This window comes from Lagenorhynchus albirostris, chromosome 5, assembly GCF_949774975.1.
Source record: "Lagenorhynchus albirostris chromosome 5, mLagAlb1.1, whole genome shotgun sequence".
Taxonomy (NCBI): domain Eukaryota; kingdom Metazoa; phylum Chordata; class Mammalia; order Artiodactyla; family Delphinidae; genus Lagenorhynchus; species Lagenorhynchus albirostris.
Genome location: NC_083099.1, coordinates 133,351,365 through 133,366,313, shown reverse-complemented (window position 1 = coordinate 133,366,313; position 14,949 = coordinate 133,351,365). Strand labels below are relative to the sequence as shown.

Here is a 14,949-nt window from a genome sequence, read left to right as displayed (position 1 = left end):
TGGATCCATACATAAATTGATATCTTTAAGGTAACTACGCGTATAAGAAAAACTAGTTCTGTTTTTATTCTTTAGACTGATACAAAGGAAGCTTATTTTATGATTGATAATTTTTCAAATTTAATATGTTCTATTTTTCAAATACAGTCCTTTATTTGCTAAGATAATAAATAGGGTGATCATGAGCAGTTTTACAAAACTCGTTTTGACGTTTGTTGGCCCTTTATAGCAGAAGGTACTGACTCATCCTTGTAAAGACTTGTCATTCAGTTTGGGTGCTCTGCCACCAAGCTCTTACTAGCCAGAACCAAACACTGTGCTCAGGATGCTTGTATTCAGACTTTAACTAGAGTCAAGGATTTGAGGCCTTCGTCGTTTAAGTCAACTTTAATTCCTTTTTCAAATGGTACACATTTGCCAAGTGTTATGTACATAGGAAATACTGTGAGATGCAGATTTTCCTTTTTTAGTTGTCTTTAATCAGTCACACCTTAAACCCTGGGAATTTCCCTAAACTTTTATTAAAATGCCCTTTTTCATTTACACTGAACCTAACTTGAAACTGTTGTTGTAGTAGTAATAATAACAATAATAAAATAACAGCTAATACTACAATTCTAACTACTTTACATCTATTCATTTAATCCTTATAACAGACCTAATATACCATCACTATTATTATTCCAATTTCACAGATGAGAGACTGAGACACAGTAAGAGAAGTGACCTGCCCAAGGTCATTCAGCTAGTAGTGACACAGCCAGGGTTTGAACTCAGGCAGTTTCCTTCCAGAGTTGGGCCACTGCATTTTATTTGTGAACTCGGGCAAGTTGCTTAGGTTCTCCAAAGCCTCAGTTTCCTGTCTGTAAATAAAAGGCAAATATAATCTGTCTCCTAAGGTGTTTGTGTAGTAAATGAGAAGATTTGTATATAAGCCTTGCACATAACAGCAGTCAATAAATTTTTTTTTTCTCAGTATTTGTTCATAGTATTTATAAGTTCTTTCTCTAGCTATTTATCCTCATTTCTGAATGCTTGGGCCACCCAAAGTACCCTGGGGTTGCTTATGTAAAGCAGCTCTGTTCTCTTTTGGTCTTGTCAGCTATGAGAGAGCTAATGGCTAGAACAGAGGGGTTAGTCTGAGCCCCTGACTCTTCTCATTTTCCTAGATTGCTTCCACTTAGGAATCTTCAAATTTAAGTGTAAAAAATCCCTCTCAACTGTTTCCTCTAACTTGAGACTGTTACTCAACCACTTTATTATTTGTACCCTTTCTGAAAAATTTCTTTCCCTCTCCATTTTGAGTCACTTTAGCCTTTGAGCAGTGGCTTGTTTCTCTGCTGTCCATGGTACAAACTTTAGCAAGAATTCTTTCAAAATGATTTCTGAAAGGACTTAAGGATCTTCAAGAATAACAGTCTTAGATAGGCAAACTTAGGTCACCTAAATAGAAGCTAAATGGAAAGTAATTTTGTCCCCCTCAGGGGGTTTTGCCTTTAATTTGAATTTGGTTAAACTTGAAACGCAAAAGTGGACTTTCATGAGATCTGATGTTGATGTTAGTTGGGTTGGGGGGTAGGGGGGTTGCCATTTAACTAAGGCCATCTCTTAAAAGTCTCTCCTGGATGCTTCATTGTAGATAAAAGAAGTAAACCAACTGATATATTTGCCATTGGTTTTGAGGAAATGGTAGAGTTGAATGCTGGAAACATTGTGAGTGCAAGGTAAGCCAGCCAGGTAACACACAGGGAAACTTTCTAGTTGACGGGCATGGGGAGCAGATAACTAAGTACTTGTTACAAGGATAGATTGAGAGAATATATGTGAAGATGCTTTTTAAACTATAAAATAGCAATTCTCAAACTTTTTGGTTTCAGGTCTTTCTAAACTCTTAAACATATTGAAAATCTTAAAGAACTTTTATTTATGTGAGTTTTATCTCTTGATATGTATCACATTAGAAATTAAAAATGAAAAATTTAAAACATTTAATTCATTTAAAAATAACAATGATAATAAACTCATACATGTTAACATAACACATTTTCTTCCTGAAAAGTAGCTGTTTTCCAAAACAAAAATTTACTGAGAAGGATGGCATTGATTGATAGTTTTGCAAATGTCTTTAGAATCTGGCTTAAGGCGGCTGTATTCTCACATCTACTTCTGCATTAGTCTGTTGCAATATGTTGTTTTGGTTGAATTATATGAAGAAAATCACATAAATATGTAGCTGGAAACCGAAATATCTTAATAGCCTTTTCAGACCATTTCTTCTCTGATACCACTTAACAAATAGTTTCCCAAAGGTTAGTTGCAGTGTGGAATCTGAAACCATAGCGATGACCTTTTTGTGCTCAGTTATATTAAAACATTGGTCTATCTTTTACCCTTGCATGATTTTGAAACATCATGTGTTGGTCATTTGGAACATATTAGTTCATTGAGTTATGTAGATCTTCCAAATTTTGACACATTTCATTATACAATATTAAACATTATATTGGTTAATTTCATCACTCATCTCATCAGCAAATTCTTCAAGTATGTGGAAGCTGTCAGGATCAGAGTAGCAGATACAGGTTTATCAAGATTCTCATTTTTGCTTGAAAACATAAATTTTATCTTTGGAAATAGATGCTATTTTTTTTCCCCTTGAAAACACAGACTTGGCTGAAAAGCTGTTTGCCAAATAATCTAAATCTGAATAACCATAGTCTGTCACTCGTTCTTTCTTATATTCTATGAAAAAAGGGGCATTTCAGCTCTGAACTCAAAGTATCAGGTGCTTTTCTCTGAAACAACCATGGTGTATGCATTCAGTATGCAGCAGAAGTGCTTGATGTGTATTGTCCATTCATCCCACAGAATACTATAAAGATGGGACTCAAGGATTGAGCTTTGACAGAATTAATAATGTTTACTGCTTCATCAGGATTTTCTTAGGTGAAATGGCATATTTTTAAACTGTGAGCGCATGGGGGTAAAGATTATAAGGAATACTAACTAGTACAGTTTGGTGCCTGGATTCCTGCTAAGACATCAGCACTTTTACTTATTGTTTTTGCACCAGCATGCAAATGTCAATACAGTGAAAAAGGCAATCTCTTAGCGATATTAGGGAGACAGTTTTGACCTCATGGGTTTTAGGGATCCACAGGGATGTTCCCCGACCACAGCAGAGAACTGATGTTCTGAAGTGTTATTACAAATACAGATTATTTTAGTGAAATTGAAAGCTTAAGTGTTTTATTTTAAGAAATGATGCTTGCTTTAAAAGTTGAGTAGTTGCCCATCTTTTGTGACTTTTTGTTTTTAAAGAATCTTTTTCTTTTTTTAATTTAATTAATTAATTAATTTATTTTTGGCTGCGTTGGGTCTTTGTTGCTGAGTGCGGGCTTTTCTCTAGTTGCGGCGAGCGGGGGCTACTCTTTGTTGCGGTGCACGGGCTTCTCATTGCGGTGGCTTCTCTTGTTGTGGAGCACGGGCTCTAGGCGTGCAGGCTTCAGTAATTGTGGCTCGCGGGCTCTAGAGCACAGGCTCAGTAGTTGTGGTGCACGGGCTTAGTTGCTCCACGGCATGTGGGATCTTCCCAGACCAGGGCTCGAACCCGTGTCCCCTGCATTGGCAGGCGGATTCTTAACCACTGTGCCACCAGGGAAGTCCTCTTTTGTGACTTTTTAAAAAAGATTTCCAGAATAAAATTATGGACTGAAATAGTATGGTATTATAGTCATCAGTCTTGAAAATGACAACTTTCTTCTTAGCTAAAGTGAATAACAATTTATACAGGGAAGTAGAAAAGAATTCCGACTTCATTCATTTTGCTGTTTGACTCTTTCCTGAAAGTACAGATTCAGGTCTTAGAACATATTCTGAGGGCTCCCAGTACCAAACACATTGTTCAGTTGTTGGTCTAAGTAGAGATTAATCAAATTATTCTTTAATGAAAATGGTGATTATTCATTCATATATTTAACCAATATCTACAGAGCACCTACCCTAAGTGCTAAAGATACATCAATGAATAAAACAGACAGGTATCCCTACCTGTGTGCACCTTCTTTTCTAGTGGAGGGGACAGACAATAAACAACTCGAATAAGTAAGTTATATAGCATGTTAGAAGACGGTAGGTGCAACCGAAAGTAGGTAGATAGAGGTCAGGGGATTGGGCATGTGGAGGTGGGGAGGTGTGTGTGGTTTGGAATGGAGTGATCAGGGTTCATTGAGAGAGCTGAAGAAAGGGATGAAAGCTGTCGTTCTGTTTTCAGAATCCAAGTCTTGGTGGTGGGGTTGGTAGGGAATCCGTGCTCTGAATTTGTATTTTGGAGGCAGTGTGGCATAGTGTTAGATAGATTAGATGGTTGGATGTGAGGTCGTATTCTGGCTTACCATTTATCGTTTGTATGATCTGGAACTACAAGAAGATTGTTTTTGCTCGCCATTGGAGGTTCTTGGGCACAAACTTAATACTCTGAAAATGTATAAAGAGAAAGACTCAAGCATTTTTGCTACCTTCTTTATACGAACTGTGTTTCAGAATAACTGAGTAGTTGATAAGAGAGAAGTTGTTTGTAGAAGAATTCCAACTTATTACAAATGCCCATGGAATGCTGAAATTATGAAGTCAACAGGTTGTAACCCCTAATGAAATAATGGATCTAGGCAATGATCATCAGTCGATGTTAAAACCTTAGAAGAAGGATCAGTGGAGGAACTTTTTATTACAACGAGTCAATTGTCACGGTCCTAACAGCCTATCGGGTGTAATATCACAGAGATTAGTTCCCGCTATGATGCAAGGGTGACTATACCACCTGTGAGGTTATTTTTGCCAAAACAAATCAATAAAATTGAATGTTTCTTAATCAAGCTTCTAGAGTAACCAGTTTAAAACAAACCTGACGGAGGAACAAGGTACCATGAAGACACATCAGACAAATCCAGACTGTTAAACATTTTACAGACAAATAGCCCAGCTTCTTAAAAAGTAAATAGCGTTAAAAAGAGGGTTGGGTGAGCTGAGAGACTGCTAAAGATTAAGAGAGATTAAGAGACAAGCAAATGCAATGTGTGGACCTTATTTGGACCCTGTTTTAAAGAAACCAACTGTAAGAAGAGGTTTTTTTAGATAATCAGGGAAATTTAAATACGAACTGAGTATTAGATGATACTAAAGAATCGTTAATATTTGAGTGTGATAATGGCATTGTGACTATGCAAAAATGAAAATGTCCTGTTGCATTTACAGGTGCATACCAAAGTGTTTCTGGGTGAAATGGCCTATGTCTCAGATTTGGGTTAAAATATTTCAGGTTTAAAAAAAGGGGAGGGGGTATGGAAGAAGAAGGATTGGCAAAATGTTGATAAATGTTGAAGCTGGATGATGGGTGGATGGTGGTTTATTTTATGAGTATCTCTTTTTTGTGGCTGTTTAAATTTTTCCATTATAAGTTTTTTTTAAGGTATTATAACCCATAAAAATAAGAAAAGGCGGGGGAATGTATCTGGAAGCATGTTCTTCTCTGTTATCCCAATGAATACTAAAGAAAAAATAAAGTATACAAGCTTGAGATTACTCACATGGTGAGCACTCATTTAATCAGTAAGCTCATATTTTCTTTGTAAGGGAGTAGTAGGATAGACTTTGAAGTGTGGGTGTGCTTTTGGCTAAATTTTGGGTTTTCCTTTTTAAAGGAAACAAACAAAAAAGCCCAGCCCGCATAAAGACTTCACTGTTGGTGTGGATTTCGTGACGTCAGTAGTTTTATTAAATGTGGGCATATAAAGGTATAATTGACAACTGTCTTATAAAACAGGCTATATTACTGTCACCATCTTTTTGAAGATTCCCTTTTTAATATTTTCTGTTAGCACAACAAATCAGAAGCTCTGGGCCGTGGAACTTCAGAAGACCATCTCCAGAGACAACAAGTATGTGCTGCTAGCCTCCGAGCAGTTGGTGGGCGTCTGTCTGTTTGTTTTTATCAGACCACAGCATGCTCCGTTCATCAGGTCAGTAAACAGATCGCTCTCCTAAGGCTGCTTCCTAACATCAGATAATAAAAAGGCCTGTCATGTTTGTGGCTTCAGAGAAACACTTGTTCATGGTTCTTGTTTTTAAATGTGCTTTTTTTTTAAATTGAAATATAGTTGACTTACAATGTTGTGTTAGTTTCAGGAATACAGCAAAGTGATTCAGTTATACATTTGTATATATATCTATTCTTTTACAGATTCTTTTCCCTAATAGGTTGTTACAAAATATTGAGTATAGTTTCCTGTGCTATACAGTAGGTCCTTGTTGGTTATGTTTGATTTTATTTTATTATTTAAAAAAATTTTTATTGGGGTATAATTTGCAATGTTGTGTTAGTTTCAGGTGTACAGAAAAGTGAATCAGTTATACATATACATATATCCACTCTTTTTTAGCTTCTTTTCCTATATAGGCCATTACAGAGTATTGAGTAGAGTTCCCTGTGCTATACACTAGGCCCTTATTAGTTATCTATTTTATATAGTAGTGTGTATATGTTAATCCCAAACTCTTAATATATCCCTCCCACCAGCCCCCTTCTCCTTTGGTAACCATAAATTCGTGTTCTGTGTCTGTGGGTCTACTTCTGTTTTGTAAATAAGTTCATTTGCTTATAAGTGATATGGTATTTGTCTTTCTCTGACTTCTTTCACTTAGTATGACAATCTCTGGGTCTATTCACGTTGCCACAAATGGCATTATTTCATTCTTTTTTGTGGCTGAGTAGTATTCCATTGTATATATATACCACATCTTCTTTTCTTTTCTTTTCTTTTTTTGTTTATAAAGTAGTACTTACTCTTTTTTTTAAACTTTTCTGAAGATTTAAATTTATTTATTTAAAAATTATTTATTTATTTATTTATGGCTGTGTTGGGTCTTTGTTGCGGTGCACGGGCTTCTCATTGTGGTGGCTTCTCTTGTTGCAGAGCACAGGCTCTAGGCGCGTGAGCCTCAGTAGTTGTGGCACGTGGGCTCAGTAGTTGTGGTGTACAGGCTTAGTTGCTCTGCGGCATGTGGGATCTTCCCAGACCAGGTCTTGAACCCGTGTCCCCTGCTTTGGCAGGCGGATTCTTAACCACTGCGCCACCAGGGAAGTCCCTGTACCACATCTTCTTTATCCATTCATCTGTGGATGGACATTTAGGTTGCTTCCATATCTTGGCTATTGTAAATAGTGCTGCAATGAACATTGGGGTGCATGTGTCTTTTAGAATTATAGTTTCCTCCCAATGTATGCCCAGGAGTGGGATCCCTGGATCTTATGGTAACTCTATTTAAATGTGTTCTTGAATAAAGAATCACTAATAGTTTCACTGTACTCTTTCACAGCCTTGCCCTCAAAGTGCCCCACAATGTGTAATGTTATAATTATGTAACAGACATTCCTATTTTCTTATGCACACGGAACTATTGGAATTTCTGATCTTTGATTTAGAATTCTTCCTTTTAAAGGGATGTTGCAGTTGATACTGTGAAGACGGGAATGGGAGGCGCAACTGGAAATAAGGGAGCAGTCGCAATACGAATGCTGTTCCACACCACAAGCCTCTGCTTCGTCTGCAGCCACTTTGCTGCAGGACAATCGCAGGTCAAAGAACGAAATGAAGATTTTGTGGAAATAGCGCGGAAGTTGAGTTTTCCAATGGTAAACTCTTGTGGCTTGTTTTTGAAGAGGAAGCTTTGAAATGTGTTTCAATTTACCCCAAATTCTATATCAGTTTTTGAAAATTTAAGGTAGTTCCTAGAAATGTCAGCATTGTTCACCTAAATATTAGGTACTTCATGTGTAATTACTGTGGGGTTAAATAAATCGGGCATGGCAGGGGTGAGGCAAAGAAGAAGTTGTAAAACATTTTTTTAATTGATTGTTTAAAATTCTCTCTTGGCTTCCAGGGGAGGATGCTGTTCTCCCATGACTACGTATTTTGGTGTGGTGATTTCAACTACCGAATCGATCTTCCTAATGAAGAAGTGAAAGAGCTCATAAGACAGCAAAATTGGGATTCTCTTATAGCAGGAGATCAGCTTATCAACCAGAAAAATGCTGGACAGGTAGATACATACTTAAGATACTTGCATTGGGAAGAAGGGGACCTTTGATTATGAAAACATACTTTTCTTAAAGTGTTGCTTTTTTTTTTTTTTTTAACCTCTTGGAGTCTCTTTATACTTAGTAGATATATATCTATAGTTTAACAGGTAGAAGATTGCCTTCTCTCTTTTTTTTTTTTTTTTTTTTTTTTTTGGCGGTACACGGGCCTCTCACTGTTGTGGCCTCTCCCGTTGTGGAGCACAGGCTCCGGACGCGCAGGCTCAGCGGCCATGGCTCACGGGCCCAGCTGCTCCGCGGCATGTGGGATCTTCCCGGACAGGGGCACAAACCCGTGTCCCCTGCATCGTCAGGCAGACTCTCAACCACTGTGCCACCAGGGAAGCCCTGCCTTCTCTTTTAAAAAAAGGAAAGGAAAGGAAAACTCATAATAATTTCCAGGAGGAAAAATATATTGTGTCTCCATAAGATTCACTTTCAAGTAGAAGAATATACATTTTTTCTTTCAGTAATAGCGAATTTAGAATCTTACTTGTCAGGGCTAGAGCTTTTTGGCTTTAAGATCCTATGGTAATTTGCTTTATTTTGATGTTGTTGTTTCTCATATCATCTGCCTTTTTGAGACTTAGTTCTAAAAACTTGTGACCACAAAAGTTGGAAGAATTTATTTTAAAAAAAAGGTTTTTAAGAAGAGGTGATTGAAGCCACTTGATATGGTATCTTTCTGGTCATCAGACTTAAATTCTGATGGATACCATGTAACCTCCTTAGGCCCCAATTCCTCATTTGAGAATAAGACATCAAACTATTTGATTTCCAAAATCCCATACAGTTTTAAATGTGTCATGTAGCTCAAAAGTCTGGTGGAATTCCATTGTTCACGTTTTTGTACTTTGCTTAATCAAATGTCAGACAAGTGGCATGATAAAGCCCACGTCTTGGGTTATTTTTTCTTAAGCTCTGTTCTATTCAGTTAGAAGTGTTCATCAGAGGCACATAAATTTCATGAGTCTCCAGTGCATAATAGACATTTAATGCATGGCTGCCTGAATGAAAACAGAACGTTTTTGCCTTTTCAAATAACTTACTTTATGTCTGTTTATTTTAGATTTTTAGAGGATTTTTAGAAGGAAAAGTAACCTTTGCTCCAACATATAAATATGATTTGTTTTCTGATGACTACGACACCAGTGAAAAGTGCCGCACCCCTGCATGGACAGACCGTGTCCTCTGGAGAAGAAGGAAATGGCCTTTTGATAGATCAGGTTGGGAAAGTTGGGAAATGGACTTCTTCGTTTAAGTGAACTAGTGCAAATTTTACAAGGAAGAAGGGAATGATACAAATATCAAATAAGGCGAGGAGGACTACTTTTTTTTTTCAACACAGGTTATCTAGAATAAAATAAATTCAATTTAAATATAAAACTTAAAAAAAATTCTCAGACCTGCTTGTAATATTTTAATTTTTCAATTTGTTTTCTTTTCAGTGATGTAGTGTCATACAAAGAGAAGCAGGGAAACATTTTTACGGAATTGTCAACTGAATGCTAATTAAGATTTCTAATTTGAATAACTCAAGTGGTTTGCAGATATTTTGAACTGCTACCTGTCTGTTCAGTTCTTTTTGAAACACTCTCTGGTCACAGGCCTTTAAGTAGCCTCAGAGTAAAGGCTCATCTTAATTTTAACTAAGTAAAGCATAACATGATAACCTCACCAAGAAACCTTTTTAACCTAACAGTGTCTAGACTTCTTGCCTGTTAGCAAGTGTGTCTGGCTTCCCAGCCTCAGGCAACTGAAGCCAGTGAAATGAACGAGCTCCACATGATTGGTCATGCTCAGGTGGCTTCTCCTATGTTTTGTTTTATTCTGACTGCAGCTGAAGATTTAGATCTCCTAAATGCTAGTTTTCAAGATGGAAGCAAAATCCTCTACACGTGGACTCCTGGCACTTTGCTGCACTACGGAAGGGCCGAGCTGAAGACTTCTGACCATAGGTTTAAACAGTCTCTGTATTCCTAATTGTGCTTGAAATTTATTTCAAATACATCCTTCCTTAAATGTTCCTAACACATCTTCCTTCCTTTATGCCTAAGGCCTGTCGTTGCCCTGATTGACATCGATATATTTGAAGTGGAAGCTGAAGAGAGGCAAAACATTTATAAAGAAGTAATTGCCGTTCAGGGTCCCCCAGATGGTACGGTGTTGGTCTCCATCAAAAGTTCTCTACCAGAAAATAATTTTTTCGATGATGCTTTGATTGATGAGCTTCTGCAACAGTTTACAAATTTTGGTGAAGTTATACTCATAAGGTAAGTAAAATATGTATTGTCCAAAAGCAGCTCATGATTTGTAAATAATATTTTCTGTGTTAGAAATCACTTTATTTAGTATTTGAATAGCATATGAGTATTTGTATTTCCGAACTGAAGGCGAATCATACTATAGAAATATTATTCAAAGAGCTCATAGGTTTTGAAACTGGACTTGCTACTTAGAAAGTTTAAAGTTGAGTAGTAAAACTTGATATGAACAACTGATGACAAGAATAGGTGCACATTTAGATGTGTTCTCTCAAGATTCCTATACGCTATAACATGTAAGCCCTACAGAAGAATGAACATGTGATTGCTATTTCATTTTTTTAAGGAGTGACAGGAGTAAAGCGGAGTGACTTTTCTGCCCTCGGTTTAAGAAATTTGATGTTTTCTGTAATTTTAAGTCGTTTAATTTCCATCTGATGGAGGAGCAGCCCTGCCAGGTGAATAGTCAGGAGTCATTCTTTCCCGTCTTGGTTTCCATCACTGACTTAACCATCTGCCTTTTGCAGAACCAGATGCCTCTTGTGTGGTTTAAAAAAACGGCCTATTCCAAATGCCCAGCAGTCTTGAGAGACTGAATAACATGTATTGAATTCCATAGGGAAGAGGTACTATCCAATTCCTTTCTGTGCTGTTCCTCTGTTTATTTAGGGATGTTTTATAGCTATTTAGTGGGCAGATCTCTATATTAGGTGCTGTGGCAGAGCAGAGGACAAATGGAAGAGCCAACTCCTGTTTGCAATCTAGGGAATATCAGCATGTGTGTAGTGGCTTTCCTGGATGCTACACAGAATACTCCACAGAACGAAGATGGGGTAGTTTCTTCTGGAGTGAGACGCATGCCTGGGAAACCTTACTCTCCTTTCTGAGAGTACATGGGCGAATAGAGAGGAAATTGTATTTAGACTTAACCTGAAATCATTTGACAAAGGTCTACCCCAGAGGTTTAAAATGAAACAAAAAATGGCTAGAGATCTTAAGACTCTAGCAAGTACATGGTGAAATCTCCAGATGACAGTAAGCTTTGCCAAGTACAAAAATGCCAAACCACCGGGAGCATCACATGGACTGTGTGAGTGGGCAGCACAGTAGCAGATAAATGCCCTTTTGAGCAAGTTAAAATATTGCACTGGGCCAGAGAGAACCCAGAGTGTGCATAACGGATGAAAGACTGATGCAGGAAGAGGACCTGTCTGCCTTTATCCTAGGCTCTAAAGAACTTGGTGTTAAATTGGAGCTGAAAACTTTCCCCAAAATGCTTGTTATCATTGGAAAAAGAATTGGTAACAAAACAAGGCATTATCCTAGCATTATAAAACCATGCTTTGCCTCCTCACCTGGAATATTCTGGTTGTTACACCTTAGACAACCAAGTTAGAATAGAAAAAGCAGACGATGAAAGTAAACAAGGACAGGACTACTGTCACTGGCAGGCTAAACTGATCATCACTTTTTGCTCTGGAATAAGGCAACCATTAGGGAATGAGTGAAGTCTTTATATGTAAGTAAGAGATCCCCTGGAAATGTAGATGGGGCAAATTTAGATACTTATATTAATTGGGGGAAAAGTCTAGAAGATTTTATCCTCGTGAGTGAAAAAAAGGAAGAAAATACAGCTTCTAAAAGGTCCTACATAAATCCATGGATATCAGAACCAGAATCTCTTGTTAAAGTTCAAAATGTATAGGGGGCACATTGCCACGTAAGGATAGGACCAAGAAATTAGCCCTGCCACGTGGCCACAAACGCTTTGGTACCAGTATCAGAGAACAAATAGGGTTTGGCGTGGGGGAGACTGGTGCAGCGTAAATGCAGCCTTTTGATAGTGATTATAACCTTTGGAGGATGGATCTGGTCCATTGCCAACGACTTGAAAAAGATCCCCTTCATGGTCTTTAGGTAGGAATGATGTCCCTGTGTCTTTCAAATGGCAGCATCCTGCAATTTAGGAACTTTATGCCAAAGAAATTGAGTCTCTTACCTCTGTTTTGTGTGGGGGGGTATGTACGCATGTACATGTTTTACTGTCTCTCATCTGAAGAATCTGCAAGGATTTCTGAACTTGATTTATACAGTTGGGAGTAGTTCAACTAGTAAAATTGTTTCTGTAAATAAGACTGATAATGTTGTAATTTGTTTTCTTTTTTCATGATAACATTATTATGTATCAGTGACCATCTCCTTCAGAGCTTGTTCCAGTGTCCTTTTTATTTTTCCTTTTGGGGGTTTCTTATTTCAAAACTATAAACTTAGAATGATAGCACAGGCCTTTGAAGTCATTTAAATGCCTGTCATTGAATAAAAACAAAGACCATAATCTAAGGCTCCTTGGGGCCAGTCTGATTGACTGATATCAATTGTTTTTTGTTTTTGTGACAACTCCCTGTCTTCTTTCTTGGTCGAAGGAAATTTGCTTCAGGAAAATCACTGAGACAGTGAAAATACATAATACTGGACTACAGGGTCAGGAGAATTGGGTCCTAGCCCTGTATTTTATTCTCATAGGGTCACTTTGAACAAGTCACTTCACCTCTGGCCCTTTTTCTCCTTGTCCATGAAATGAAGGATTGGATTAGCAGGGATCACAATTGGAGGTCCACCGGTCCATTTCTTCTGGCAGGCTGTTTTATTAACAAAGTATTTGAAAGAAATTTGAATTTGAATGCTTTTAGGGAAAGAGTGCCCTCTCCAGGTCACCGCTGGCCCTGTTGCTCTAGCTCTTACTTTCTGGCCTCTATAAGCCCTTGTTAATCGATAATCATTGGACTAGTCATTGGGCTAGTTATACCTTAGGTATTAATTATGGGTTTTTTAATGTTTCTTTTTCCCTTCCTTAAAGATTTGTAGAAGATAAAATGTGGGTTACATTTTTGGAGGGAAGCTCTGCCTTGAGTGTTCTGAGCCTGAATGGTAAAGAGGTAAGTTAACATTTGTTGAGTCTAAACCATTCTGTAATTAAGTGTCTGAAGATTGTATTTTTAGAGACATGCAGCAAATTATCTAAATGTATTTCCAGTTCAGGAGGATAAAAGACCTAGTGTTGCACTTTAATATTTATTATTTAGACTAGATTTCAGACTAATTTAGGATTATTTTGGTCCTGCCCTAGAGATGTTAATCATTGATATAGACTAAGAAGAAAACATGTTTACTACCAAATTTTATTTTATTATATTTTCTTATATAAAACTTTAATGTTTAATTGGAATAGATATTCTGGCTCATCTGTATAGTAGAAAAGATTTCTAGCAAATGGAAGAAAATGCTTCACTTACAAGAAAACAAAGGAGGAATGTGCTCATTATTCCAAGGAACTTGTTTTATTGGCTTGGATTGTGGTACCCAGGTCCCTTTTTCAAGCGTAGGTAAAATAATTCCCGTAGATAACAAATCCATCCCATGGAGACATTTTAGAAAGTTGTAATTAGTGGAGATATTCCTAACCTACGATTTGAAATGGCATTGATTGTGGGAAACTTACATCAATGTCCTGGAATAGTTTTACTCCTGTAAAGTGCTATGTCTATTAGTTTTTTCTGAATGCTTTTAGACAAATCCTATATATCTAAGTATATGGTCACTAGATAGGATGGACTAAAATCCAGGCCTAATTTCTCCAACAGCAGGCAACTCGGTAAAGATTTACCTGAGCTTCCTCTTCTGTTACATAACTTCCACTTCCTTGGAGAAAAAGATTTCCATGTGTATATTGCTTTTGAAATAGATTTTGTAGGGTTTTGCTTGTTTTTCCCAAATGCATTAGTAGTACGCTCGTGCAAAAGTAAATTAAGAAACACAGAAAAGTATGAAGAAATAATAAAGACCACTTGTGGTCCTACCATTATAAAATAATTTTTCTAAACCTTCATATAGGCATATATATATATTAAAACAAATGGAATTACATATACATGTACATATATATTAACAAAAATGAGATATACATATCATGGACATCTTTCTATATGAACAAATATGTCATTTTTAATGACTGCATTTTAATTAAAAATTAATTAAAAATTAATTTTATTATGTGGATAAATATATAAATTTATTTAACCAAACTCCTATTAATAGACATCTAGGTTGTTTCCAACTTTTTTTTAAATTTATTTTATTTTTTAATTTTTGGCTGTGTCAGGTCTTCGTTTCTCTCCGAGGGCTTTCTCTAGTTGCGGCAAGCGGGGGCCACTCTTCATCGCGGTGCACGGGCCTCTCACTATCGCGGCCTCTCCTGTTGCGGAGCACAGGCTCCAGACGCGCAGGCTCAGTAGTTGTGGCTCACGGGCCTAGTTGCTCTGTGGCATGTGGGATCCTCCCAGACCAGGGCTCGAACCCATGTCCCCTGCATTGGCAGGCAGATTCTCAACCACTGCGCCACCAGATAAGCCCCCTGGCAGGAGATCTTTAGACCCAACCAAGTTGTCAGTTACTTGCCGCGCAGTCTTAATTTGGATGTTTGGTGGTCGTCTGGATGGATCTTTTCAAGTCCAGAGAGATAGAGCAATAGGAGAATGAGAAAGACTGAGGGGG

At 37.4% G+C, this 14,949-nt stretch overlaps 1 protein-coding gene across 5 annotated transcripts in view; it reads left to right on the top strand.

The window, feature by feature from the left end:
• Positions 1-14,949, top strand: part of SYNJ1 (synaptojanin 1) — an 88,934-nt gene that overhangs the window by 50,708 nt on the left and 23,277 nt on the right. For all 5 annotated transcript variants that reach the window (XM_060150843.1, XM_060150841.1, XM_060150842.1 and 2 more), the window contains exons 14-21: positions 1,640-1,724; positions 5,877-6,017; positions 7,498-7,690; positions 7,939-8,097; positions 9,204-9,360; positions 9,975-10,092; positions 10,192-10,407; positions 13,256-13,334. In XM_060150843.1, coding sequence (XP_060006826.1) covers positions 1,640-1,724; positions 5,877-6,017; positions 7,498-7,690; positions 7,939-8,097; positions 9,204-9,360; positions 9,975-10,092; positions 10,192-10,407; positions 13,256-13,334 — 1,148 coding nt within the window. The remainder of the gene's footprint in view (positions 1-1,639; positions 1,725-5,876; positions 6,018-7,497; positions 7,691-7,938; positions 8,098-9,203; positions 9,361-9,974; positions 10,093-10,191; positions 10,408-13,255; positions 13,335-14,949) is intronic.